At 40.9% G+C, this 27,183-nt stretch overlaps 1 protein-coding gene across 24 annotated transcripts in view; it reads left to right on the plus strand.

The window, feature by feature from the left end:
• Window positions 1-27,183, plus strand: part of ARID1B (AT-rich interaction domain 1B) — a 409,836-nt gene that overhangs the window by 368,617 nt on the left and 14,036 nt on the right. For 13 of the 24 annotated variants that reach the window (XM_038394479.2, XM_038394481.2, XM_038394485.2 and 10 more), the window contains 6 exons: window positions 4,647-4,856; window positions 8,441-8,645; window positions 21,317-21,455; window positions 22,906-23,078; window positions 25,349-25,499; window positions 26,500-26,616. In XM_038394479.2, coding sequence (XP_038250407.1) covers window positions 4,647-4,856; window positions 8,441-8,645; window positions 21,317-21,455; window positions 22,906-23,078; window positions 25,349-25,499; window positions 26,500-26,616 — 995 coding nt within the window. The remainder of the gene's footprint in view (window positions 1-4,646; window positions 4,857-8,440; window positions 8,646-21,316; window positions 21,456-22,905; window positions 23,079-25,348; window positions 25,500-26,499; window positions 26,617-27,183) is intronic. The other 11 variants (XM_038394489.2, XM_038394491.2, XM_038394482.2 and 8 more) reach the window with 1 other exon arrangement.

Raw genomic sequence — 27,183 nt, forward strand, 5'->3', positions numbered from 1 at the left:
CAGTGGGTCATTTTGTTCAGTAATTCCTTTATGCAAGTGTGGAGGGAGAAGATGCAGAGGAGGGATTGTATAATGATATACATTGTGGGATGCTCCACCTGGATAGTTACAGTGGCATTGCTATACTGTAATCAGTTATGTAAAGAACAAAATGGCTTAAAAATTAATTAAAATAGAATATGAAAATATGTGAGTGTCTCAATATGAGAGAGACTGTGAGCAGGGTCATTGTGACACAAATTAATACAGTAGGGTCATGAACCCCCTTAAAATGCTCTGAAACTGTTCACTGTGTGTATCTATGTATGCATATTACAGTAGAGATAGTTGAATGGTACGTTTTTCCCACAGTGCTTTCAGTGAGAGATTTGCAATTTGTGGAATCCTTCAGGCAATCAATAAAAATCTCCATGACTGTGCATTGTCTCTTGAAAGCACGAAGGAGTCTTTTGCAAGCAGTCTTTTGAGATTTCAGCCATGCACAGTTTTGACTGTATGTGTACTCTGTGGGTGGGTGGGTGGGTGGGTATATAATCAAAATAGGTCTTTATTATTAAAAAAATATTAAACTCTTAAAGTGGGATTTTCAGGCTGTGTTTTATACACACACACAGACGCAAACAAACATAACTACCTACCGCTAAAATCTGAAAGGAATTGTTGTAGGAGACAATGAACTATCAAGCGGATACCTTGGATTGCCTGAAGGATTCTTGCAAATTTACCATAGGAGATGTGGTAGATTATTGTTCTATGAGGCATCAGTGTATGTTTTGGTGTGATATAAATAATATACAAATTAAATATGGAAATGAGTTTGCTTCTTCTCATCTTGTTTCAAAAGCCTCCACCCACTTTGGCATGACAGGATCTCTCCACAGGAAAGTCCTGGGGCTAGAGCAGCAGAGGTTAGGGTTACAGGCACTGTTCCCTCGAAGCTGTGCGCGTCTGCACGCACACACATATCCTAAACCCCACGCACACTGCGAAACACCACATGCACAGAAATTTGCACAGAAGCACAATTTGCACAGAAGAAATTTTTTGCACACATGGACTGCCAAAAATTAGAGGGAACATTGGTTACAGGGGAATTGAAGCAAGGTGACAGAGCAGGGTTCGGCAACCTTTGGCACGCAGCCCGTCAGGGAAATGCGCTGGTGGGCTGGGATGGTTTGTTTACCTGCAGCGTCCGCAGGTTCGGCCGATCGCGACTCCCACTGGCTGCGGTTCACCGCTCCAGACCAATGGAGGCTACGGGAAGTGGCATGGGCCAAGAGATGTGCTGGTCGCCGCTTCCCGCAGCCCCCATTGGCCTGGAACGGTGAACCACGGCCAGTGGGAGCTGCGATTGGCCAAACCTGCGGACGCTGCGGGTAAACAAACCGGCCCAGCCCAGCAGCAGATTTCCCTGACAAGCGGTGTGCCAAAGGTTGCCAATCCCTGTAATAGAGCGAGGTCTGACAAGCTTGCCTAAACCCTCTTGGTTATTTTAATCAGACCATAAATGAACTCACAAAGAAAAATGTAGGATAATTGTTATTATTCCACTATTGCCTGGTGCTCCCATTTTAATTAAGTTAGTCAGTAGTTATGCTGTAATAAATCCCTATTTTCTAAGGTTTAAAACTTACCAGCTCTAGGCTGAATCTGGCCATGCTGGACTGCAGTTTGTGTTAGTGTGTGAACAAGCTTGTGTAAAATCTGTCATTTTGCACAAAATAGTTCAGAAGAGAAAAAAACATTTACTTTGGGGAAAGGATGTTGTTTTCCCCCAGTGCATTCTTCTAAAATTAATCTTATATTTTAAAAGAAAATTACAGAGTGAGAAGCACTTCTTACCTTCTGCAAACTTTCAGAAGTTTTCAGATTATACTGTCATTTTGGAGCCTGCTGCCATGTTACAGAAAAGCAACATAATTTGATATGTTTTGGTGTGATATACTGTAGAGATAGTATAAGCCCAGTATGAAAGACTGTAAACCAATTACCATTTTGCAGTGATACTGGTTTAAAAGAAGAAGAATTTTACAGTGTAAAACCTTTCATTTGAATATTAAGCCTGAAAATTCTACTGGTGAACTTGTATAAAAGCATAATAGAAACTAGTTTATTACCTCTTACATTAGATGTAAGTGGAGATAAAATTTGCTATATAAAACCTTGTAGTTCCTGCCTAGAATATAGATAAAGATGTCTGTGACATCACAAATGTGAGACTGTGAAATTAATGCTGGTAAAAGGTAGAATCATTTTGTTCTTCACTTAAGTGGGTAGCACTGTAGCTCCACTCTGCTCTGCTATTCAGCATTATATGCTTATCCCTAGGTTCCTATTTGAGAATAAAATATTTAGGATTATGACTGTCCACTTACTGTCCATCCTCTTTTTTTAATTTTCCTTTCCATTTTAATAAGCTTTGAAGTAAAAAGATTACTGCTTAAATACTGTTTAAAAACAAAATGCTCCTAAATGTGTGGGATGAAGCAATTTCAGGTACTGAACTGATATCACAACCACATACAGAATCATTAAATTTGTGCTTTCACAGCCTAATCCATGGGGCTTATGCCAGTGCGCACTCCTCCGTCCATTTAAAACCGGTAAACCGCATTCAGCCTTGGCTCCATTGACTTCCGGGAGAGTTGCAGCACAGCTGAATTTGGTTCACTGAATTCAATATTGCACCTTCTAATTTCAAAATGTGAAAGATAATATTACATACATATCAGTAGGGAGGATTACAATTTAAGAAATTAGAAATTCAGTTAGCAAAATGGGGAGCTTTTCAGGAGGCTATTTATTTAATTAAAATTAATATCCATTCACTGGAAATAACATCAACAATGGAACTGCAGGGTCACATCCTCTTGGCTCTGATTCTCTTCCCTCCTGGCTCTTCCCCAACATTGTCAAGTTTCAGGCAGAGACCAGAGTGAGATTTGGAGCGCTTCAGATTTTCCAGACCAAATTGTACAAGGTGATTGGTGGCAATGCTTTATGTGAGCTGTCACTGGCTTTTTGAACACCACAGTAATCAACAGGCTAAAGTTATTGGAAGCTGCGTGTCGCCACATTACATGTTGCACCGTGCCACAGTGCCAAGCCCCGTTCAGAACCTGTGATCAACAGAGAGCTCGTTCTGTACTCATCCCAAAGTACATTTAGGAATTTTGTTTAGAGCTGATCAATCCAAACAAATTTTTGCTTATTTTAAAATATTTTACCCTACAAGGCAAAAAAAAAAAAAAGAGAGAGAGAGAGAAAAGTTAAGAAGGGGAAGGGCGGTGGGTGGACAAGGATAGGTGGAGTGTTTACCACAGCCAGGGCCACACCTCTGATATGTTATATATACAGAATACATGTCCTTCTCCATAATGTTATGTGAATATCTCCTTCCCACATACCTTTGTGTTCAAATGTCCTGATCATGTCTAATTCTGAATAACACCAAGTTCACTAAGTTCATCTCCCCTCTTCTGTAAGGGCAGAGGGCCCTCTTGCAGCAGAACCCAGAGCACTTATCCTGTGTGAAAGGGGGACACTATTGAGAGAGCTACACATGAGTGGGATGCAATTCCTGTGAGTCACAGAGCCTAGCTCACAAGGGTCTCTGCTTGCATAGCAAAGGTGTGGTGAACAGGTCCAAGGCAGGCTGGTGGATGCACTTTTACACAGATCCACCAGCTGTTTCCTCTCCCATCCCTTCCTTACAAGGGGTGGGGGATGAGGTCAAATGAGAAGAGTAGCCACATAATGGTTCCATTCCTACTACTCAACAGAGGGAGAACTAATTTTCCTCCCACCCTCCACTTTTGTGGATTTTCCCATTGCCTGGCCCAGCTACTTGGAAGGGGCTCTACTTCTGTTTATAGCCCTAATTTTCTTCAGTGTGCTATGTATGCTCTTTCTGCACACGCCGAATACATGTGATGGCTATGCTCTGTGGTTCTCTTTCACATTTGCAAGTGAAGAGAGTGGTTACTCATGACCAGTACTCAAATTGGCTGGTATGAGAAAATGAGAGTTGGCTCCCTTTTCTGTGGGTTTTTTTTTTTAGCCAGCCATGAGGGGAAGAGTAGGAAAGACATAATCACCTACCCCTACCCAATTCCAGCCCTGCTCCCAAAGAAGGTTGGTTGTCCTAACTTCTGCTCTAAGCTGTTTCTTCAGAATTCCTCTTCTGATGGAGCATTTTAGTGCTTTCTTTCTTTCAGGGTGTTCTTTGTATTATTACAAGTTGTTCAGAAGAGGCTGATTTTAATGTAGCTTAATTTAAAATTGTAAAGCGCTTTGAGATCTGCGGATGAAAAGCACTATATAAAAACTAGATATGATTTTTTAAATGATTTGAGGCATCATCAGAAACTTGCCTTCTGGGATCCAAAGCTCAGATCAATGAAAGAAACATAAGAAAATAATGAAAATGGGGAGTTTGGGCCCTTTATTTAAAATCATGTAACTTGCAGTATATGGACAGAATGTACTGTTTGTGCCAGAACTAGTAGCCTTCATTCCTGACTGTTGTGTGATAGCTTTAGTTTGTTTGACATCTTCTCTTCTTCAATGTTGTGAGTATCTTACTTTCTTTTCCTTTCCCTTCCCACCCTTCCCCCAACTCTATTTTTTTTCGTTTTGTGCTCTAGAAATCAAGTTCCTCCACCACAACGGGAGAAAAGATCACAAAAGTCTATGAGCTGGGAAGTGAGCCAGAGCGCAAGATGTGGGTGGATCGATACCTCACCTTCATGGAAGAAAGGGGCACACCTGTGGCCAGTCTGCCGGCTGTAGGCAAGAAGCCACTGGACCTGTTCAGGCTTTATGTCTGTGTCAAAGAGATTGGAGGTTTAGCACAGGTGAGTGGAAGAGGTTGAAGGTGTGGGAAGTGGCATGGGATGAAGGCGCAGGAATGAAGGTGCGGGAAGTGGCGTGGGCCGAGGGATGAAGGCAAGGTTCAAACATGCACTCGGTTTGGGGTAGATTTACACCCCAGCTTGCCATGAACTCAGTGTTTATGTAAACAAGCCCTGAAGTCCATTTTGGGCTGCACAAGTGCTCTCATAGTGCACAGTGTGGCTCTAAATTGCCGAGTGTCAAGGGAGCTTAGGCTGCTGTCTGATCAAGGGGACTCTAGTAGTGCTAAGAGAGAATCAGAAGAGAAGGCCATTGGATTAAAGAGAAGGGTTAGAAACATGGAAGAAGATCAAAACAGGTGGTGGAAAACAGCTATTCTAGAGATGGAAGAAAAGAGAGAACCTGAAATCCATCCATCTCAGACAGGAAAGTGCCTCTAGGAAAAGTCGGTTCAAATCTCTTAGGAAGTGGCAGGAGTATTTAATGTGCAAGCAATGTCTGTCCCAAACCATTCTTCCTCTGTATGTTTAGATTGGTACACTCAGCCGGGAAGGGACTGTATTTTTCTCTGTTTGGAAAATACCTACCACATGTTTTGCACTGTCTAAATCTATATAAATAAATACAATAATAATAAATAATGGGGAAACCTAACCTAAGGACAGGAAGGTAGACTGTGGAAGGGGCTGCAGATAAAAAAAACGTAGAAGTCAGAGATACAGTTTGCTGCACTGAACCTTGTCTTTCCCACCGAGAGTAAATATGATGTCTGTGATGTCACAGGTGAGAGAATGTGAGGTTCCTTTTCGCACGTGCGACTTGGGGTTAATAATAGTTGCCTGACTCACACAGGTGCTGTGAACATTAACTTATTTAAGTTCAGTCCCATTCGTGTCTTTAGAGCCAGGTTGATCCTTTAATGTTTGTGGAGCACTTTGAAAGAGTAAAGCACTAGAGTAGATACTAAATATTAAGTAATAGCATTATTGGATTTGGGATTCAAAACCTTCTTTTTGCCTTGCTGTCTCTCTCTTATGTAGTATGGTCTTTCCCCTCCACCTAAGGCCCAGGCCTGCTGTGTGCTGAATGCTTCCTGTGAGATGGTGAGAGCTCACAACTCCAACTAAATTAAGGGGAATTGAGGGTGATCAACACTTTGCAGGATCAGGCCCTAAATTATTAGTTAAATATAACTAAAATACACATGAGCTCTGTACACTAAAACATACAATCTGAAAACAGAAGTGTGTTAAATTCAATTGGGCCCATGGAAAGTGAGCGCCTAGTAGCCCTCCCATCTAGCCAGTTCCGGAAACCCACTTCCAACAGTGATTACAGCTGATTTTAACAGTAGTACTGTATGTAGCATGATGTAGCATATTGAATTAGACCATGGTCTTTCAAATCCAGTGATGCTAAATGGCGCCGCAGAGGAAGGTAGAAGATCAAATGTATTGCACCTTGCCACTTGTTAAATGCTGTCTAAAGGTGGGATTCAATTTTGAATTTTGCAATGACCAGCTGATGTGTGCCCCAGAGTTTCCCTTAGCTTGCAAACTTTGTTATTGGTCATAACGCTCTGCAGCCCTCTTTTTAAGTCTGGCTACAGCATTTGTCTCAGTGTCTAAAGAAGCTCAAATGCTTCTATACAATTGGTTAATATTAAACCATTAAATATGAAGAAAGTGGGAGTTGAAATTTGAAATCCTAAAAAGGCCTGCATGTTTGTTTATAACAAGGTTAATTTCTTTTTAAAACACATTTTGGGACCAAGCTTACTTTCCAGTATGGACCAACATATATCACCGGTGAGGAGATGCTGTCCGATTCAGACACAGTTTTGAAAGTAACTTGATTTGTAGGTTTGTAGGCGACAAAGGTTGATTGTTCGCGGGGGGCCTGTTAACATGTATTCTCTGGTTAGGGCTACAGAGAAATGCATGTGTTTGTCTAATGAGATTTATTTAAATATAGTTGGATGGTGCCCACCTGAAAAGCATAGTTTCCCCTACCACTGCTCTCCATGTTTCATGATCTCTGCCCAGTGAGTGACAGGATGTAGATGTGCAGCGATGGTGTGTATTTATCCTCCTGAAGCATTACATTTCAAGGTACACCAAATAGCGCTTTGCTTCTCTCTTCCAAATCCATGGGCAGACCTGTTGGCAGCCTTGTTTTATATGCCAATACACTGGACATTTAGGCATTGAGTACTTCTGCGTGCATTATGCAGTGGATTCATTGTATACCACGTAGTGCTAAGTAAATGGGCAAAAAAGGGCTGTGTGATTGGAGTTTTAAGTCTCAAAAGTGCCAGTTTATGAAAATCACTTTCTCTTTGACCCCTGGGTTGCTGCCAGATGTACCTGGAATATACAGGGAAAATAAAGCTCTTCACTCGACCATGCCAGTCTGTATGTTATTAACTCTTTTGCCAAGAGAACTGTCCTGTCTGGCAGCTGTGAAGGGATTATTGAACACAAAGATAAAAACTATATAAATATCTTCTTGGCTGGCATATAGGGTTGGCAACAGATATGACCAGTAATAAACTTTGTAGCTATTTAAGCTAAGATAGGATGATAAAATCTCATGCTTCAGGATGTAAACTGATCATAGCATTCAAGAAGTAAGCTCCCCCCACCCCGCACAGAATATAATCTTAAGAGACGCTGAGCACTTTCAACTTCCATTTACTTCAGTGGTGCTCAGCACCTCATAGGATCACACCCAGCACTGCACATCTAGCTTGATTCACATTGGGGCATTTTCACCTTTTGTTTAAAGGAAAAATACTGGTCATTACTAGAGGCATTGCTGGACCAGTGGTCTGATCTGGTGTGGTAAATCCAGTGTGCCTCAATTTAAGAGCATACTTTGAAGAGTCCCTTTCAGTACTCTGGCATACAAATCAAAACAAGGCTCACACCAACGGCATGCTTGTGCCAGCAGAACTGTAATTCAGAACATTATTGCACTGTCCCAGTGTGCTTGAAGTCTGTCTTAATTAATAAGAAGGGGCCTCACTTGACTCTGCATCTCCTGTTGCAACGGGATCATTGATCAATCCCACAAGAAGCCTTAAAGTGAAAGGATTTGAACCAGAAATTACAGGCTAAACTATCTGACAGCTGGTGGCTGTTCTGGAGCAAACATTTTTCATATCAGTGCTGAAACACTTAAACTGCAGAATAACATTGTTATTGCTTTTTAAATTAGTTTCTAAAAGCTGCTTTTTTAATTAGAATAGGGTGTGTGTGTGTGTCAGAGAGAGAGTCAGTGAGTGTGCATTTGAATGGAGATAAATAGCTAACTGAACAGCACAAGCCTTGGAAGAGTGCAAGGCATTTAAAAGATGCACCATGCAGAAGACTCTCAACAAGCTTTTTATGTAGCTATCAGCAGGTTCCTTAATAGGTTTATAACTGTAAACGCTGTCTGTGCAGTACTGAGTGGGGGAGTAATGAGCATTAGTTAAAAGAGGCAAATAAAAAAAGTAAACCAAGACATTAAGTGCTTTTTTTCCTCTTGGCTTTAAACAAGCTGCTTTGCTGCAAACCAATACTTCTGCCATTTATTTTGGTAGGTTAATAAAAACAAGAAGTGGCGTGAGTTGGCAACCAACCTGAATGTTGGCACTTCAAGCAGCGCAGCCAGCTCCCTGAAAAAACAGTATATTCAGTACCTGTTTGCCTTTGAGTGTAAGATTGAACGAGGGGAGGAGCCCCCTCCAGAGGTCTTCAGCACTGGAGATACTAAGAAACAACCTAAGATTCAACCGCCATCTCCTGGTAAGTAGAAGAACTGCAGCTTCTTATACAATAGTTCACTAGACTGCATCCTGCATCTCTCAAATCTCCTGTCCCAGCAAACATTTTAGAAGCATCCCTTGCTAACCTTAGATAAGCTAGCTAAATAAATACTCCTTGGGGATCCTATTTGTGTTCTGAACTGGCTCCAAGACAATATGAAGTTAACTTTAAGGGGTAGGCTGCAGAGATATGTATATGCCCACACATCTTTAAGCATTTCTTTGTCTCTGTCTGAAAAATACAAGCATTCTAATGATCAAACTGTTAAATGGAAATGAATAATAACAGCAATGTTCTACAGGGATTTTCCATCCCTTGCATTTGCTCTCTGTAAGACATCAGATACCCAGGACTAAATAAACAAATAAAGGAAGGAAGGGCTGGATTCTCCCACCCACACTTCAACTATTGGAAATCTGGAGCTGAGTTTCAATGGGCCTGCTGGCAGGTAAAAGAACTACTCAGTGTGAGTAAGGATGGCAGCTTTTGGTCCAATAAATGGAACTCAGCCTGCTGCTCCACTACTGTTTATTTGAAATACCTGGCAAATGGAGAGAGTTGAGAGACTAGAGAACACCCATAGTATAATATCAAGCTTTGTAGTTTAGAATATGTCACTTTCCTCTGCCATTGTTGCTAATCTTGTGTATTAGATGGAGTGCTAGCAGCACTGTCTGCATCCTATTGTCAGCTGTAGAAGGGCACTGCAGTCCAAATGGTTGATTTTGGTTAATGAATCTTCATGTACAGTATGGTGCTTGAAATAGTTAGGAGAATGAGATTTGTTTTTTTTCTGCCTGCATTCAACTCAAGACTCGTAAGATGACAATCATGATTGACATTCAAGCTAGTGAAATCTAGAGGAGTAACATGTTTACATGTGAAAGAATAAATAGAAAGTATTGTTGCCTTTTGGAGAATTTAACTTCTTGGCTTCAGGCAGAAGAGGAAAACAGGACTTTTAATTGGTATGCGCTATTTCCTGTCTGCATGAAATCACAGAAGGGCAAAGACTTTTGTAAGGTGTGAATCAGAAAGACGGAATTCTCAGAAAACTCTTTCCTGGTGTGGAGTACTTTTTAATACACAATAATCTCATAGATAAATAGTGAATGGGGGGGCATTCACTATTACACAAGCCACCTCCTCCCATTAGTAACATAGTATCATCCCTGTGAAAGTGACAACAGTTGCTTACATGGAAATGTGAAATTAGGAAAGTATTTAATATAACTTGATTTCTTTTAGCAGCTGGAAATAAGGAGAAGAGCCAGGAAACCAGCCAATTGTCCCCTTAGTTTGTGACCCTCTGTCATAGATATTAGAAATAGAAAAGACTCATTAAGTCATGCAGTTACATTCAGTTACCAGGTAGGGTTATTCCTTCTGATGCTCTCTGTGGTGCTTTGTCCAGTAATGTAAATGTCTCCAGTGATTGGGTTTAAACTGCTTCCTGTTTAAACTGCTTCCATAGTCTAATAGAATTCAGTATTATGAATTTTTTCCTGCTACTCAGTTTAAATTTATCTTCCATCACCACTAAGTTCACCCCTTTATAACACCCTAAATGTTTATACCTTACAAATACTTAAGATTATCATGTACCCCATCAATAGGTATTTACTGTATCAAGCAAGTATGTCACTCTGAAAAACAAGTTTAGGAGGGGGAAAGGCCCACGTATTATAAACAAGAGCAGCAGTCAGAGTATTTGACTCCCTAGAGGGAGTTTAGATTAGTCAGCACACGCACTCTTATTCAAAATTGAAAGCTGTTGGATTTGGCTGCATCACCTGCAGCAAGGACCAGTAAATGGAGCTGAGACCATTAGACTCATTAGGGAGGAGGAAAAGGAAATGTGTTTTTTTTTAATTAAGCAGCAAAACTAAATAAATATTTCGCTTCTCTCTTCCTCTCCCCAACTCCCTTACAATGTTGCCATTCAGTAATTTTGGTTAGTGGTCCAGGAACAATCATCATAAAACTGTCTGAATTTTGAGTTAAAGAATCTTGATTTAAATATCCAGACCTTGAACAAAAGCAGAGAAATGTCATGGGCTGCCCTGCAGGTCCATGTGCACCTTGAAACTGTAAATGAAAACTACAAAGTCCAAGTCTGAATTTATCACAACATTACATTCAGTTCAAACAAGCTGTCTGGGAGCAGAACTGAAACTATTTTTCCAAAATAAAAACACAGCTGGACATAGGGACCAGAAGAGGGGAAGACTCGAGCAAAGATCTCAAGGTTTATTTTGTTTGGTGGAAAAGAACTTGTGTCACTGAATGGATTGCACTTCTGTGTGGAAAAAGGCTTTCCCAGTGTGTATCAGCTTTAATACATGAAATCCCGCTGAGGTATAGATGCTGCAGAAAGTACAGGGCTTGTTCCCTTAACAGTTAGCTCTTTTTTTTCTTTTTCTTCAGTTTATGGCAACATTAATGTTTTAACTGCACAAAAGCAGTAGGATTATAGATGTACTTTAGGTAATCCATCCATCTTTGGCTTGCAAATGGAACAGGAAGCAGTAGACTAAAAGATTCTTGCTTTTAAACATTAAGACATCATGAGATTGGTTCTGTGCAGGACACCTCTGTGCTGGACATAGCAGCCTTTTTAAAGCCTGCTTCAGCTGCACCGAACCAGTTGCGATATTGATGCGATATTGATAATCAGTACATGAGGAAGAAGGGTAGGATTGCCCTAAAGGAATTGGGTTTAACCCCCTTCAGTGACAGATCACCTGTTTCACAGCTGATTCTGTGAGACTGAGGTTCAGGTGTTAGCTTGACGATCACATGGTCTCCATGAAAACCAGCAAGTAGCTCGGTTGCTAGGAAGAGGTTTCAGACAGTAGAAAGAATCCTGCCAGAGTCTCTGGGTCAGGGGAAGAACCGAGGACTAGATCCACAAAGGTACCTAAGCACCAAACTCCAACATTTAGGTGCCTCCAGTGGGCAAGTGCCAAGCCACCTAAGGTCTATGGCTACCCCACAGCTAACAAGCTGCTTTGTGCCTTCACTCATGCCTAAGCCCCAGCAGGATTCTCAAATGAGTCATTCACTCACAGGGCCAAAGCCAGTAAGCATATCTCTGAGCATGCCTGCTGGATCAGGCCTTGCACAAAAGACAACCGGGGGCAAGCAATTTTTCACACATGTGCATGTCAGTCTGTCCTCAGAGTACCCAGTAGTCCAGTGGTTAGGGAGCACTTCCCTGGGATGTGCAAGACCCAGAATCAAATTGCTGGTATGCCTGATTTGGAACAGGAATTTGAACACAGGTCTCCCATGTGAGTGCTCTAACCACTGGGCTATTGAGTATTCTGAGTGGGGTCTTTCTCTTTTCTCCTGTTGGAACTGTTTCATTGTGTATAAATAATTAAATATATATTTTGGAGGCTGGATTTGAACCTGTGTGTCACATCTCCCCGATGAGTGCTCTTAACCATTGGGCTATAAAGTGAAAGTCAAACTCTCTCTCTCTCTTTCTTCCTCCCCTTCCCCCGAGAAAGGACTGACCTGGGGCTATAGAGTCAGTCTCTCTCTCTCTCTTCTTCAGAAAGGGCAGATCTGCCTTAGGCGTCTAACTCCAGCATAGACAGGCTTGGCCTGTCAGTCAGGCACCTAAGGCCTAGATCGCTGCAAGTTAGGTGCTAAGGTACTTTTGTGAATTTGAGTCCCAAGCCCTGCCCTTTTCTTCGGCATTTCATTCCTGGCTAGCTTAGGTGGCCCCCAACTCAGCGTGCTGGCTTCTGAGGCTCCGTTTCTTAGGTGCCTAACTTGCCCCATGCATTTTATGCAGAGCCTGGGCACCTACCTTGGGGCTGAGGACTCTGATTAGGCAGCCGAGAGCCTAGGAGTTATGCTTTGCAATGCTCTGCATTGTAGCCCCTTAGTTCCTTGCTGGAGTTAGTTCAGAGTTCATATGCTACTCCCTGGTAGATGGTCTGTGGAGTGGAATCCTGCAGGGAGCAGGCTAAGAAGGAATGTAAGAGTTTCAGGGAGTAGATAGGCTCCTGCAAAAGACCCTAGGTCGGGAGAAAGCATGTGATTGGTATGTTGAACTTGTATCAAACAGTTTCGTTTTGAAGAAATAAAACCAAAGCCCTGAAGTAAATCTGAAATCCTGTGGCTGAAGAGTGTTCTTTGGTATATAGCCCAATGGCTTACATAAGGAGGTTGGGGGATCAAAATTCTATCATCACTTACACTTCTTGTAACCCCTTTGACTTCAGTGAGGATGGGTAGTAACTGAAGGTAGAATTTAGCTGTCTTTGCTGCCTGTGACAATTCAAGGTATATCCCAACAATTCCAAAGGAAGAGTTGGACTAGTTCAGCAAAGCAGTAGGTCAGTGGGCCTTGTTCACTGGAGGCCAGAGTCAGCTACACTTCAACCAACTTACTGTTATTTTTGTTCTAATTGTCCATTTTAAAGCATGAGTTGAATGTATGCTACTGTCAGAACTTCTCCAGTCTGCTCAGAAATCATATGAGAAGAGATGGCCTTGAATGTGTCATGGAGCTGCTTCTTGCAGACAAACAAGCACTAGGGAATAGCACATCCGGGATGCTAATGCTTTTTGAAGATTCTTGTGAAGAATACAAAGTGTTCCATACAGCCATTAGCTCATTAGTGTTTTGATATTCTTAACCAAAATATACATGAATGTTTTGGAAAATTCTAAATTGAAAATACAAGGTGGCCATTATGGTAAAACGCTAATGGTCACAAGGAGGCAAATTGCAAAAAGCTTCCAACATATACGATCTGTTTTCGACTCTGACACTATAGAGTTTTTCGTTGGTCAAAAAAGAAATTCTGTTAGCCACAATAAACAGATCAATTGAGTACACATGAATCTGGAAGTTATGGCCACTGTTAGCCTGTCTATTTGGGGTGTATTACTCATTATTGTACTGGCTCAGAATTGGTTGTGGGTTAGCTCATGGATGTATATATAGACAGTGTCAGAAAACAACATAGCATTTAAAATCTAAACAAAAGTGGGATGTAAGGAGACTTGAAGGAGGAGTAGGTAGCAGCTTTGACACAGAGAAAGGGATGTAAGGAGACTTGAAGGAGGAGCAGGTAGCAGCTTTGACACACACAGAAGGGATTCTGTTTCATCATTTCTAATTGGAAAATATTGCTAATAATCATTCTTAACAGACTATATAAACATATATGTGGGACCATACCTTCCTGTCATAGCACCTGGTGAATGTTGGACAGTACTCAGCGATAGATTGGGGGAACTCCTGAATAAAATTCAGACAAGACTTTGGTCTTGATGGTGTCACTGAGATCATATGATAGCAAACCTGTGAAAGTTTGTGCTCCTGTTGTAACCCAGAGATCCAACAGCCTGTTCTTTGTGTTTCCTTGGCAGCAGAGACGAGACTTGGGGTGGCGGGGGAAAAAAAGCCAGTCATCCAATTAGTAAGTTTGTAACCAAAAACCCATCCATCTTTACTGGCAGGTGGCTGACTGAATTTCTATTATTAGCTGACAGGTGATGTCACAAAACCTGTCATGTAGCCAACCGGGGAATCCCCAGTGGAAGATAAATGAGAAAAGGGTCTGGGTTATAAATAAAGGTGCCCTCTCACTGACCTCTGTTCACTGTAGACCTGTGGCATATCTTACTAACTCTCCCCTCCCACCCCCACCCTAGTCAGAATTAGGGCACTGGGTTCATGCTGTGTAAATTATCTTCCCAGCGTGGCGTCTGGCTGTTCAGTCTGAAGTATGTGAATGTACTTAACCTTCAGTAACCTTTCCATTGTTTACTTTAGCGTATACATTTGTAGCTTCTGGCAAAAGGTAGGGATATCCTAGAGAGCATGTCAGGCCTCCTAGTAATGGAGTTTCAAGAGGTTTCATTCTTTTTTTTTTCCCCCCTGAAGGAAAAATAATTCTGGCAAGAGGAAGAATTTTTTTTCTGTTTTTATTAACTGCACATTTGAACTATTATAAATAAAGGGTCTTTCCTGAAATCACACTCCCTAGCATTGCAGGCCTTTTAAGGAAGCAGCTAGCATCAAATTGGTCCATGTAGGACGCTTTTAAGGATGCCATAATGAAAACGTTGCTTTCAGACAATTTTCTTTCAATTTTTTAAAATCTGCGGTGGCACCTATAAGGCAGGTGCTGCTCAGGTTTTTTTGTATGTTGAAAAATCACATATTACACTAGTTGACTAGACACAGAGGAGTATTTTTCTGGCCATCTCTGTACGGTCTTGTATGCACAGCTTAAACACTTCAAATAATTGTCTGTTTCCTTCTTTTTAATTCTCTGTTGTTGTTGTTGTTGTTTTATAGTACTGAGTACTTATGTAGAACTTGACAAAGTAAGAAGAAAGGGTCCCTGTTTTAAGAAATTTACAGTCAACTTAAACAGTTACAATAGAAACAAAAAGATAAGCTTCAAGGATTGATGTAAACAGTGTCAGAAAACAACGTAGCATTGAAAATCTAAACAAAAGTGGGATGTAAGGAGAGATTTGAAGAAGGAGCAGGTAGCAGCTTTGACACACAGACAAAAGGGTTTAGTTTCATCATTTCTAACTGGAAAAGTATTACTACATGTTGGACAGTACTCAGTATAAATAATAAATAACGTGTGTGTGTGTACACGGTATTTATATAACATACACAAAAGCTATGTTCAGAAAACATTATTGTGATGGCAAAGTCAAGCACCCAAAAGTTAGGAAATGCCAAAGTTAAGCTTGCCTGTGCAGCCTTAGCTCAGACCCCTCGTGCCTATGCATTATGGTACAGTCTTTTAATTACATGATCATACTGTTTTTTTTCCAAAGGACCCATTCTTCATTCAGTGCACAGAAAGGACATTGATCACTTAGTGAGCAGCTTTTCAATATTTTGTTTTCTCCTCCAGTTCAGTATTTTGTTCACTGTGTAGCCTAAGGCCTTGTTTACTGCTCTGAATACAAAATTATTAATTTCCTCATAGGCTTTTCTATGTTACTCATCAGTATAATATCTGAGTACTTCACAAGCGTTAATTAATTTGTCTTCACAAAACCCCTGTGTTCTGAGGGGTTATTATCCCATTTTACAGGGAGGAATTGAGACAAAGAGAGATCATGGTCAAAAGTATCCACTAATCTGAGGAGCCTAATTTGAGACACCAAGGACCTTGATTTTTCAGAGTATTTAGCATTATATAGTACTTAATATATTCAAAGCACAGCTCCCATTGACTGCAGTTGCAATCATGAGTCCTCAGCACTTCTGCAAATCAGATCACAGGGTCTTATATCAAGTAAATGAAGAACACTGTGAGTGACCACCTATGAAAAGTTTGGTTTAAGTGACTTGCCTAGCATCACATGGGAACTGTGTAATACAGACAAGGATAGACTCCAATTTGCAGGACAGCATTCAATTGCCTTAAGTATGAGAAAGTTCTTTCTGTTCCTGTAATCCCCTGCCTCATTGACAACATACCTTCCAACTTCTACTGTAAATGAGGCAAGGGTCCTACAGACAACAGTCTCCTTCACTACATAATGCTGATTCATCCCCAGAGTATGTCAGTGCTGTGCACTAAATGAGGGAAGGGTCTTGTGGAAAAATTGTGTGTGATCATGTAATTAAAGACTGTATCATAATGCATACACACAAGGGCCAATTAAGTAACACAGATAACCTTAATTCTGGCATTTCCTAACTTCTGAGTGCTTGAGTTTGCAACCTTAATAATAATGTTATTTTAACATAGGATTTTTTGTGTGTAAATCCTAAGATTTTTTAAAAAGCAAACTGAAAAAAAAAAGAAGAAATTCCATCATGTGGTGTCCTATTGACACCCATGTAGTTCATCAGCAGTTGAAACCTTTAGATCCATCTAACAAACCTCTTGAGCTAATGGAATAACTGCTAGCAATAGTAGGTTGTCATCCTCTATGTGGACCAGCACTACAGGGTGATGAGTTGTTTTGCCAGTTGGTTTCACAGATATTTGCCAACAGCAGAGGAATAATGATACTCAAGAATCTTGGCTCCATTTCAGTCTCTGGAGATGAATGTGCTGTAGCGGGCCAGACTCTTCTGCCTTGACCCTTTCTGCCGCATTCCCTCTGCCCCTGTTCCTGTCCTGTCTCTTCCCTACCCTTGGCTCCTTGTCCCAGTTCCATTCTTCTTATTCGGACAGTCTCAGTATTTTCACCTCAAGCTTCTCATCCTAGTCTCGGTGTTGCCCAGCCAGTCTACCCTTTAAACTCCCCATCCCAGTCTCACTCACCCCATCATTAGTTCCAGTCTCCTTGCCCAGCCAGTCCCAGTTTCGCCTCTCCCAGTTCCACATCCAGTCTGTCTCTCGTCTCCTTTCCTCTGATGTCCAGTCAGTTCCACATTCCTTATTCCTGCTAGCTACCAGTCCCAGTCTCCCTCCCCAGGCTTCTCATCCAATCTCAGTGTCCCCCAACATCCAGCTCTTCTTCCCATTCTCTTTGCCCAGCCAGTCCTAGCTAATCTCTAACACCCTCCTCATCATATATCTGCCCCCCCACACACAACTTTTCTCCATCCCAATGGTTCCCAGTCCCAGTTAGCTCCAGTCTCCCCCCATAATCCCTTAGACAAACTCAGTCCCCTGACTTGCTGGTTCCCAGTCCTCCCCCTCCCAGGCTCCTTGTCCCAGTCTACTACCCCTGCATCCTTCCTGGTCTAGGTCTTTTCCTTTCTGCATTCAGTTCAGACAACTTCTCCATCTGCTTGGGCCCAGCACACACAGCATTGAGAGCACAGAAGAGATGGACTTTCTGCTGTTTGTTCCAAGCCCAGACCCAGATCCAGCACAGCCCAGAGCAACCAGGAACAGAAATTGCAGGGAAAGTCCCGCCCAGCCCTAGACTGGAGCATGCTCAATACAGACAGGAACTTGGGGGAGTTAAGCTGTGGTCTAGCAAGTCACTAGTGAGCATTTGCAAACTGATTTTTTCAAAGGCTTTCACAAAGGCGGCAAAAAGCACACCACTGACACCAAGACCGCCTCACACCAGATTGAAAGTCCATGCTTCAAAGCATGAGTACACTAAAGCTTCTGTAAGAATACTTGCCAGATTTTTTTAAATGGGTAAAATCATGTGTTTTCCTGAGCTTTATTCCCAGAAACAACTAAACCATTTTGACTGAAACTTTCCAAATAAAAAATTCATCCTGAAGCAGATACCTGGTCTGGAAAATTTCAGTCCAAATGGTTAAAGTTTGGCAAACAGGGTCTTATAATAAAGGGAAGTGTTGGGCAATCTTAATAATAGACAATTCAGTCTGCCCTGTCTATAATAACTATTGTTTTGAGTTAGGAGCTTAGATTTTTCTGCCATGAAGAATGTGTTTTGTACATTAACACTCTTCAAAAACCATAGATTAACTTTTCAGTGGCCTACTAGTTGTTCTCTCTTCATTTCCTAGTGGACAGGATCCACATCACACACACTTATGTCCTTGTAGGCACTCCACGACCTTACAGGCACAGACATTGTAATGCTTTCACATCTCTAGAAGTGCTCCTGCCAGGTCAAAGTTGAGGCACACTGACAAAGTAGTTTCGGGAAGCTTGCATTCACTCTGCTGGAATTGGCATTTCTATTGTACAACACATTTTTCAGTTGTTTGTTACCATTCATTTTTTAAAAACAGCCAGCAGGTAGAAATTTGGCTTACAAGTTCTCAGCTGGGTGTCTCATTTTGCTTTTTGATTTTTTGAGTCAGACATGTTTATATAAGGAAATACTATAAAACACAGTATTATTATTTTTAATAAAAATATGGTATATTTATGCAACCCATAAATACTGCAAATATATTTTAACCGCTGTCAGCTTTATTTTTTAGATCTGAATTAAGTTCTTCTTGCCTGAGGTAGGTGAGGGGAAAATTTAATTGGCACTTAATGGCCCATCATGAGAGAAGCTTGAAATACAGTGGTGAGGTAATATTGTATTTTATAGTAAATAGCATGGGGCTATGCTAGGATACTTACCTGGTTCTAGTATATGGACTCTAAAATCTGTATAACTTAACTGAGAAATGGTTTCAGTTTTTTGCACTTTTCAGGGAAGTAATGTAGAATTTGCCTGGTATCAGTGGATACCTTGAGATGTAAAGTGTGTGGGGGGGTGTACAGCTGAATCACTCGACTTCTTTCATGTAGTCAAAGGGTTTGTTGTGTATGCACATGTGACTTTCATTAGTATTATTATTTAAATGTGTATTGCTGTAGCACCCAAAGGGTATGTCTACACTGCAAAAACAAAAACAAAAAAACCCGCAGCAGTGAGTCTCAGAGCCCAGGTCAACTGACTCAGGCTCGTGGGGCTCATGCTACAGGGCTAAAAATAACAATGTAAATGTTCAGGCACAGGCTGGAGCCTAGGCTCTGAGACCTTCCCCCTTCACTGGGTGTCGGCGCCTGCACTCCAGCCTGAGCAGTAACATCTACATTGCTCTTTTTAGCCTCATAGTGCAACCCAGGCTCTGAGACTTGCTGCCACAAGGGTTGGTGGGAGGTTTTTATAGACGTACCCAAGGTTCCAAGTCAAATGTAATGTTCATTGCACATGAGTTTTGTGTTGTATTTGTGTTTTGGTTTTCTTCATCTTTAGTGGGCTCAGTGATTTTTAAAAGCTTTTAGAACTTCATTACTATATGGGCATAAATCAAATCAGTTGGGAAAGTTGAGGACCAAGGATGGCACCATTAGGACTAATGAAACATGCTGTGCAAAGGTCCTGATGTTTCAGGAACAGGAATTATTTCCAGATACTGGCAAGATTCAGTACAGATGTGAATGAAGCAAACCGAAGCAAGGCGTCCTTCAAGCAAGAGTGAGCTGCATCCATCAAGATGCTGTGATTCCTAGGATTTGGGGCAAACTCTGACCCACTGTCCCTTCCCAGAAATCAGAACAGATTAACCCTTGCTGCCTCCTTCTGGATTTTTCCTCCTAGCAGTGGTGTACACATTTTTGTGATTTAGTCATTGAGCACATGTAGACAAGCCAGGCGCTAGAAAGAGTTTACATGACAGATTGTAGCCATCTAGAGGGAAAAAACCAGGAAATGCCAAGTTAAGGCTAAATTAAGATTTTTTTTCTAAGTATTCTAGAGCTCTGTTTTTCATTCTGGTGAATCTTTGTTTACAGCAACTACATTAAAGGATTTGATCCTGCAAGCCCTCCTCAGGTGGTACTCCCACTGAAGTCAATAGGGGTCTTGATATTGGGGGCATGGCAAATCAGATCCAAAGCTCATACATGGATTTGTATAGTTTCATCTAGCAAATTTCTAAAACTAAATTAGTTGGGAAAATATTCTAATATCTCATGCAGTGAATATGTTCATCTGATATTTACGTTAAAAGGGTATCTGTAGGTTTACTTAAAAGGAACACTGTGAATGTATTCCATCACCAGCTTTGTATAATATATTCAGTTAAGTGGGCCATATATAACTGCTCATTCTCATTGGAATAGAACTCTTCACAGAATTCTCTCTCTCTCCTTGTAATTATAGTAAGAATGTAGCCACTTAACAGGGTGAAAGAGTGCCAGGCGTGCAAATGCTCTCCATCCCTCATTGAAATCTCAGTACAAGTGCAGCTGCAGATGAAATGGGTGGCCTTGCAGAGTTACCTAATCTAGACAGACACACACTAAGCATGGGCATACCTTTTCCTTGAAATAAATGGTTCAGTGGGGCCAGAGGAAGACATCTGCAGAATACCAGCTATGAAAGTGCAGGATGGAAGCAAAGAACTTCAATGTCCTTTCATACTGTACTTCGCAGATTGCTTTACCTATGTCATTTCTTCAAGAGCTGAAGCATATTGAAGTATATTCCACTCTCAGTGGTCGTGTTTGAATGATGTGTAAAACCAAGGTCCTAACCACTTGTTAAACTTTCCTTTGCTATTTCACAAGATATGAGGTGTTAACCACAGTGTCCTGTTCAAACTCTATTTTTAGTAACTGCTTTATTCTTAACTAAAGTTCCCTCTATATTTAACAAAGAATACAGTATTCTTTCCATAGAGTATTCTTCTCATCCTATCTTATAGGTTGTATAAGATTGCTGTGCACTGTTAACTGGCTGCCACATTTCACCTCTGAGATGCATTTCAGTGGTAGATGAAATTATCCTGATGTAGTATTTATATATCAGTTTGAGTTAGTAAAGTAATCTTTCAGGGTAAAAGTTGCTGTATAAATATTTTTATAATATAATATATATTTTATAATATATTGTGGTACTGATTATGTGATGAAGTTATGTCATTTTATGAACAGGATACCAGTTACATTGATGTAAACTACAGACAATTAACTTTGCATCTCTGACCTATTATTTAAATTAGAGGTCCTTTGCCTAGATGATTTCCATTCATGTTGCTTTAGGCAGTGGACTAAATTCATAGTTCTAGATAAGATGGGGGATAGTACAACACTGAATATACCAATTACAGGGGATGCTCAGGAAGGCTGACATACTGAAGTGCATAGTATGTAAGCAGAGTAGCAGACTCATTTTAAAATAACTCTCTTCTCCTTGATGATTGCTGCTTCCCTAGTACATTGCTTGATATATCTAATATGTCTTTATTTTAAATCTGCCAGCTAATTCTGGTTCCCTGCAAGGTCCACAGACTCCCCAGTCTACTGGTAGTAATTCCATGACAGAAGTGCCAGGCGACCTGAAGCCTCCAACACCAGCATCAACACCTCATGGACAGATGACGCCCATGCAGGGCAGCAGGTATTGAAAACTCAGTGCTTCATTTCACCTTTCTTACCCTTGCTACATAGAGTAGAACAGTGTGCCATCAGGGTGTCGCTTGTATAAAGAAAAGCAGCATTTAGGGTTTTTGTTCGTTTGTTCATTTCAAGGGCATCTTTGCATGGTCACTTTGCATCATAACATCTTGCTCTGCAACAGGTTGCAGCAACTATGGTTATCAGTGCTCTGCCTTCTATTCCCATAATAATGTACATTTGGAAAAAACAGAATTCCTGAGTTGATAGTCAATGCTTCAGTTGTCAATGATAACCTTAAAATTTGAGAACATGGGGATTTTTCTGAGTTAAAAGTGGGATCATGATCATCTTTATAATGGTCCTTTCCATCATAAACTACGTACATGTGCAGAGCAAGGACTAAAACCCTGGTCCTTCACCTCTAAATGTACAGTCTCCTGCCCCTGAGCTAAAGGGAGAGTTCTGTTACTTATCAATTAACTGGTAACTGCAGGAGGATCATTCTGGTCTATAGAGAAGGACCCTTGTGGTTTTATTAAGCAGCAGTCAGCCAGCCAAGGGCAATGTCCTTGTGCAGACACAGTGCCTTACCCTTCTACCACTAAAGTCTATGACAAAAAACTCTCAGCAACTTCAGTGGGAGCAGGATTGAGATCCAGACTATCCACAACAAAATCATTCACAACTTTGCTTAATTATAGTCTCTTGTTTTCAGATGTAATCGGTGCACAAGTTTTCAAAGAGATCTGACTAGGTGGAGAGATAGAAGGGGTAGTAGCAAACCTTTTTTAATTACCTCTCATTCAAACAGTTTGATTAATTTTTTTCCTATTTATAAAAACATTTTCCTTTGCCTTCAGAATAAATGTGGCAGTTCTCAGAGCAACTCAGTTTTTCAAGCCATGTTTATATGGGCTTATAATAAAACTAGCTGAAGCCACAAAAGTTACAGCCATTCCTTGAATGGTATTGAGACAGTAAATCAAGTGCTGCTGTTTATTCTTTCTCATAATATGAGAACAAGGAGACATTGAGTGAACTTGAAAGATAATTATATTTAAAACTGATAAAAGGAAATACCTTTTTGACACAATACATAATTAACGTGTGAAACTCATTGCCTCAGAGTATTGAAGCAAACAGCTGATCTAGATTCCAAAAAGGTGAGGACTTTTATGTGACTAATGGCAATATGCACATTTACATTAGGTTGGATAAAAAAATCCCTCATGCTTAAGGAAAAAGCAGGGGTAGGAAGAAACTTTTCCTGTGGGCAGGTTATTCCATAATTGTCTATTATGGCATTTCTTATGCCTTTCTCTGAAGCATCTGGCACTGGCTACTAGCAAAGACTGGATACTGCACTAGAAGGACCATAGTCTGGTCTGGTATCACAATTTCTCGCATGTGTTCCTATGACATTAATGTCTCCATTTTGTCTGTCCATTTAGAAACAGTGCAGTTAGTGTGCACGATCCCTTTTCTGATGTAAGTGATTCCGCATTCCCGAAGCGAAATTCCATGACGCCAAATGCACCATACCAGCAGGGGATGAACATGCCAGATATGATGGGAAGGATGCCCTATGAACCGAATAAGGATCCTTTTGGTGGGATAAGAAAAGGTACCTACTAGTGGCAGTCACAGTGTGTTCTTCCCTAGTTTCATCCAAGCAACGTATTTTGATTTGTCAGTGTGTGCTTGGTGTGGCTCTTTTTGCATGCTCTCCCTGTCTCTTTGCATATCCTCCTATCCTTGCCATCAGCAACATCATATCTCCACGGCAATAAAGGAAATGTAACCACACCTCAGTCTTCTCTAGTCATTTTTTCCCCTCTCAAAGTTAAATTATGCAAGTATAGGCTTCAGGCTTCAATGGGATCCCAAAATGGTTGTTCAGGAATACTACACAGCACTGTTTGTGACTGGACTATACTACTAAGGATCAGCAAGTTAAATTAGTTGGGCCTGGGGTTTTTTAATGCTCTAGTAGCATCTTTGAATATAGTACACTATATTACAACTTGGGATAGCATTTCTAATTGTTAGAGTAGGAAACTGGGAGTCAGAACTCATAGGTGCTATCATGGTTCAACTGCAAATTCACTGTGCAGTCTTAAGCAAATCTCCTAACCTCTTTGCCTCAAGTTGCGCATCTGTAAATTAGGTATACTTAACTGTGTAGCACACAGAAGTGTTGCAAGGTATAATTAATTAATGTTTGTTAGGCATTTTGAGATCCTTTGGTGAAAGGTGCCACGTAATTCAAAGATTAGTGTTTTAGAAAGTTAAAAATGAGAATAACACTAAAACTAACTCAGTCCCTGGGTGCACTTCACTCAGGGTCTTTCTGTGAATTTTAAAGTATCTTAGGAAAGAATAATTTGAGCTATTCTCCTACATGTTTGTGTATAGGAAAGGGAGAGGGTAGGAAGCAGTTCAGAGTTTGTAAGAGCAGAAAAGAGAAGAGCAGATGATGGAGGTTTAAGAGTATGAAGTGGCAGCTGAAGGACGAGGTAACGGAGAGGAAAAGGACAAAGAACAGGGAGAGGAGGAGAAGTGATGATGTACTGGTGTCACTACTTTAAAAAAAAAAAAGAGTGAAAGTGATACTGATGAGACCATTTGGAACAGCAGCTGGGTAGAGGCCTTATGTTTCCTTTAAATCCCATGTATTTTGCCCTGGACCCTGGTACAGCAGAACTTCAGGGGAAGTACATCCTTTCCAACTTCAATTTATTTTGATTTCCATGGTCATCTTGAGATCAGGTTGGTTTACTGCACATACCCATTTATTTCACATTTAGATTAGGTTACAAGTAAAAATTAGTTTTGTCATATCATCTCAGGCTTCTTGGAAAGATGATCACATGTGATTCAAATCTGTTCCCTCACTCAGCTCATTCTGCTGATGGTGTTTCTGCATTTATAAAAGAGTTTGGCAAGGTGGTGATTGCATACAAAATTTCGGGAACAATTCCAGGGCTTCCTGTAGCATTTTCAAATATCCTCTTATCATGCATATAACTCAATCTCTAGCTCCTGGAATTAATAGAACTGCTTCTTTGCTTCTTTATTATAAGGGTGCCTAGTTCTCTCACCTACTATTCTTTCCATTGCTTTAGTTACGAATCTGGCCTGTTCTAAGGCAGCAAGTGACAGGAAGTGGAAAGCTTTGTTCTTGGAGAAGTCCTGTTCTTCCTTTCCAAGACGAGCCTTTGCCTTCTTACCTTCCCCCTCACCTCTGGTTTTTTATGTTAAATATCTCAAACTAGAGAGATGGGGCTACTTCCTTGAATCCTTTGTTACTAAATGATGTCATGGCTGGTGCTGACCAAGTCTCTTCTTGGACCCTTTAGAATTGTACCTACCTTGCTCAGGGGGATACCTCCAGGATACAGGATCCTATGCACAGACATCAGCCCCATTTTGGGAAAGGGAAAGAAAACAGCCCTGTGGCTACAGGGTGCTAATTAAAGGCTAGCACATAAGGCTTTCTGATATTTAGAGATTTGAGTTTGAGTCAACATTGTTGGGCTACGAAGAGAAACTGTGAACAGAGTCCAGTTTGACCCTTTAGGACACTGAGGAAGAAGAAAGCTTTCTACCTGGTGGGTTTAATTCTCTAACATGAGGTTCCAAATCTGATTTTGTTCATTGGAAGTTATTTGATATTCTAACTACCTTGCTGTTCCATCTTATCGATAGTGCTGATTTATTTGCTTTCATCACTCTCCTAGAGCTTGTCAGACACCTAGTAATTCTGCGTGGCAGAGTTAGGGCTTCAGGCATTTTTTCAAATGATGTCATTTAACAGACCTTGGAAGCTCATGTTTGAACACCAAAAATAAAATGTTTAATTTGCAGTTCTTCCGTTTTTACTTATTATTGCAGTGCCTGGAAGCAGTGAGCCCTTCATGGCCCCTGGACAAATGCCCAATAGTGGAATACAGGATATCTATAACCAGACTCCATCTGGAGCAATGTCCACCATGAGCATGAGCCAGCGGCAGCAGTTCTCTTATGGAAGTGGCTATGACAGGAGGTGAGTCAATCTTCAGCGAAGTTAGTGGAAATGATCCTGTCCTCTTCTCCTTTGTCCCATTGTCCTTCACTTCCTGCAGCTGCTTACTAAATCACTGGGAGTCAAGCCACATAATGAGAGAGTCTAGTTTTTTGCAGAAATTAATAAGGAGAGAGTTGTCACACTTCAGGAGTCACTCAATCTACAGCTGATCAGCAAGTAGGTCTGCTTGACAGCTGCTTTTGGCAGGCTGTTGTGTTGTGCTGTGGCTTGCTAAAGTAGCACTTGTGTTAGTCCTCTTGCCCTGTTCATACCTAAATGGAAGATGTTGATTTTTTTTATATAAAAAACAAAATATACATCTTAAAAATGTTTTCTTTGGTCTGCTGGAGACTAGAACTTCATCTGGAGCTTTCAAGGTCTATACTATCCCTGTGGTATAGGGACACTGCTCTTCAAGTGTTTGACCATAGTGATCCTCTGTACTGAGTTTAGATCCCCATAGGGTCCAAATTTCAGTGAAGTGAAACCATTTTTTCCCCATTTTCCTTATCCTGGGAAAGTGTTGTGTTTTTTTTTAAATCCATAGAATCACTGATGTCTGATCATTGGGAACAGGCAGAAAGGTTTTGGAGTGTTTCGGTATACTGAGTTTTGCAGTATGTTTTGCAAGCTAGAACTGTAGAAATTTTTTCCCATCGTTACCATCAATTAGTTGTACAGTTTTGCTTCATTGCTAACATTTCCTGATGGCAGCCAATGCAGTGTACAGTATTGGCCTCCTAAGTTAATAGTAGGCCAGTTTTCACAAACTTAGGCTGAAGCAGTAGGGGAAGAATAACACAACTGTCATTTTGAACATTTTGTTCAACAAAAGCCGTATTGCTGTGTTGTCAGCCAGATTAAAGGTCCCAGCAGAAGGTTTTAGGCCAGAAGAATCCTTTCCATTAGGTTTTATTGATTTGGCGATTTTGGAGAATAAGTGCTTTTTACAGAATGAGGTTTCCTTTGTCATTTTTAGGTCGGATCATGGGCTGGGTCCTGAAGGCAGTATGGGACCACCTGGTCAGAGCAACATGGTGCCTTCAAACAGTGACCCAAGCATGTACTCTCCTAATCGTTACCCTGGCCAGCAGAGGTGAACATTGATTTCTCTGTTTATAATATCTGGATAATCCTAAATCCTAGCAGCTACTGATTGTGTGTAAACAGAATATTCAGTAGCTTGGTGTGTTATTTGTTTGTGTTTTGCTATAGAGATTTTTCCATTGGGTTTGCTTTTGGGGTTGGGAGAGCTATTTTTTTTGTGTGTTTCCATAGAATTATAGATGTTAGAAAAGGAAATCACACAATTTGGTGCCAATACAGGATGTACACAATGTTATATTCTCAAATTGTCCATTCTAGTTTTAAATTATTCAAACTCTGAGGCTCAGCTGGTGGCCATTCTGTAGTCTAAGTAACACTAACTCTTAAGGAGTATTTCCTGATATATAGCCTTCATTTTCCTTTGCCTAGTTTCATCTCATTACTCTGTTATATTACCTCAGACAACCCTAGACAATTCCTATCAGTTAAGTAGTTCATTTGACATTAATTAGATAACCTCTCTGTCTGGCTTGATTTTCGGAGATATTCAACACCTACTACACCCACAGAAGTCAGTGAGAGTTGCGGATGTTCAGCACCTTGATAATCAGGCCAT

The sequence above is a fragment of the Dermochelys coriacea genome, chromosome 3, assembly GCF_009764565.3.
Source record: "Dermochelys coriacea isolate rDerCor1 chromosome 3, rDerCor1.pri.v4, whole genome shotgun sequence".
Taxonomy (NCBI): Eukaryota; Metazoa; Chordata; order Testudines; family Dermochelyidae; genus Dermochelys; species Dermochelys coriacea.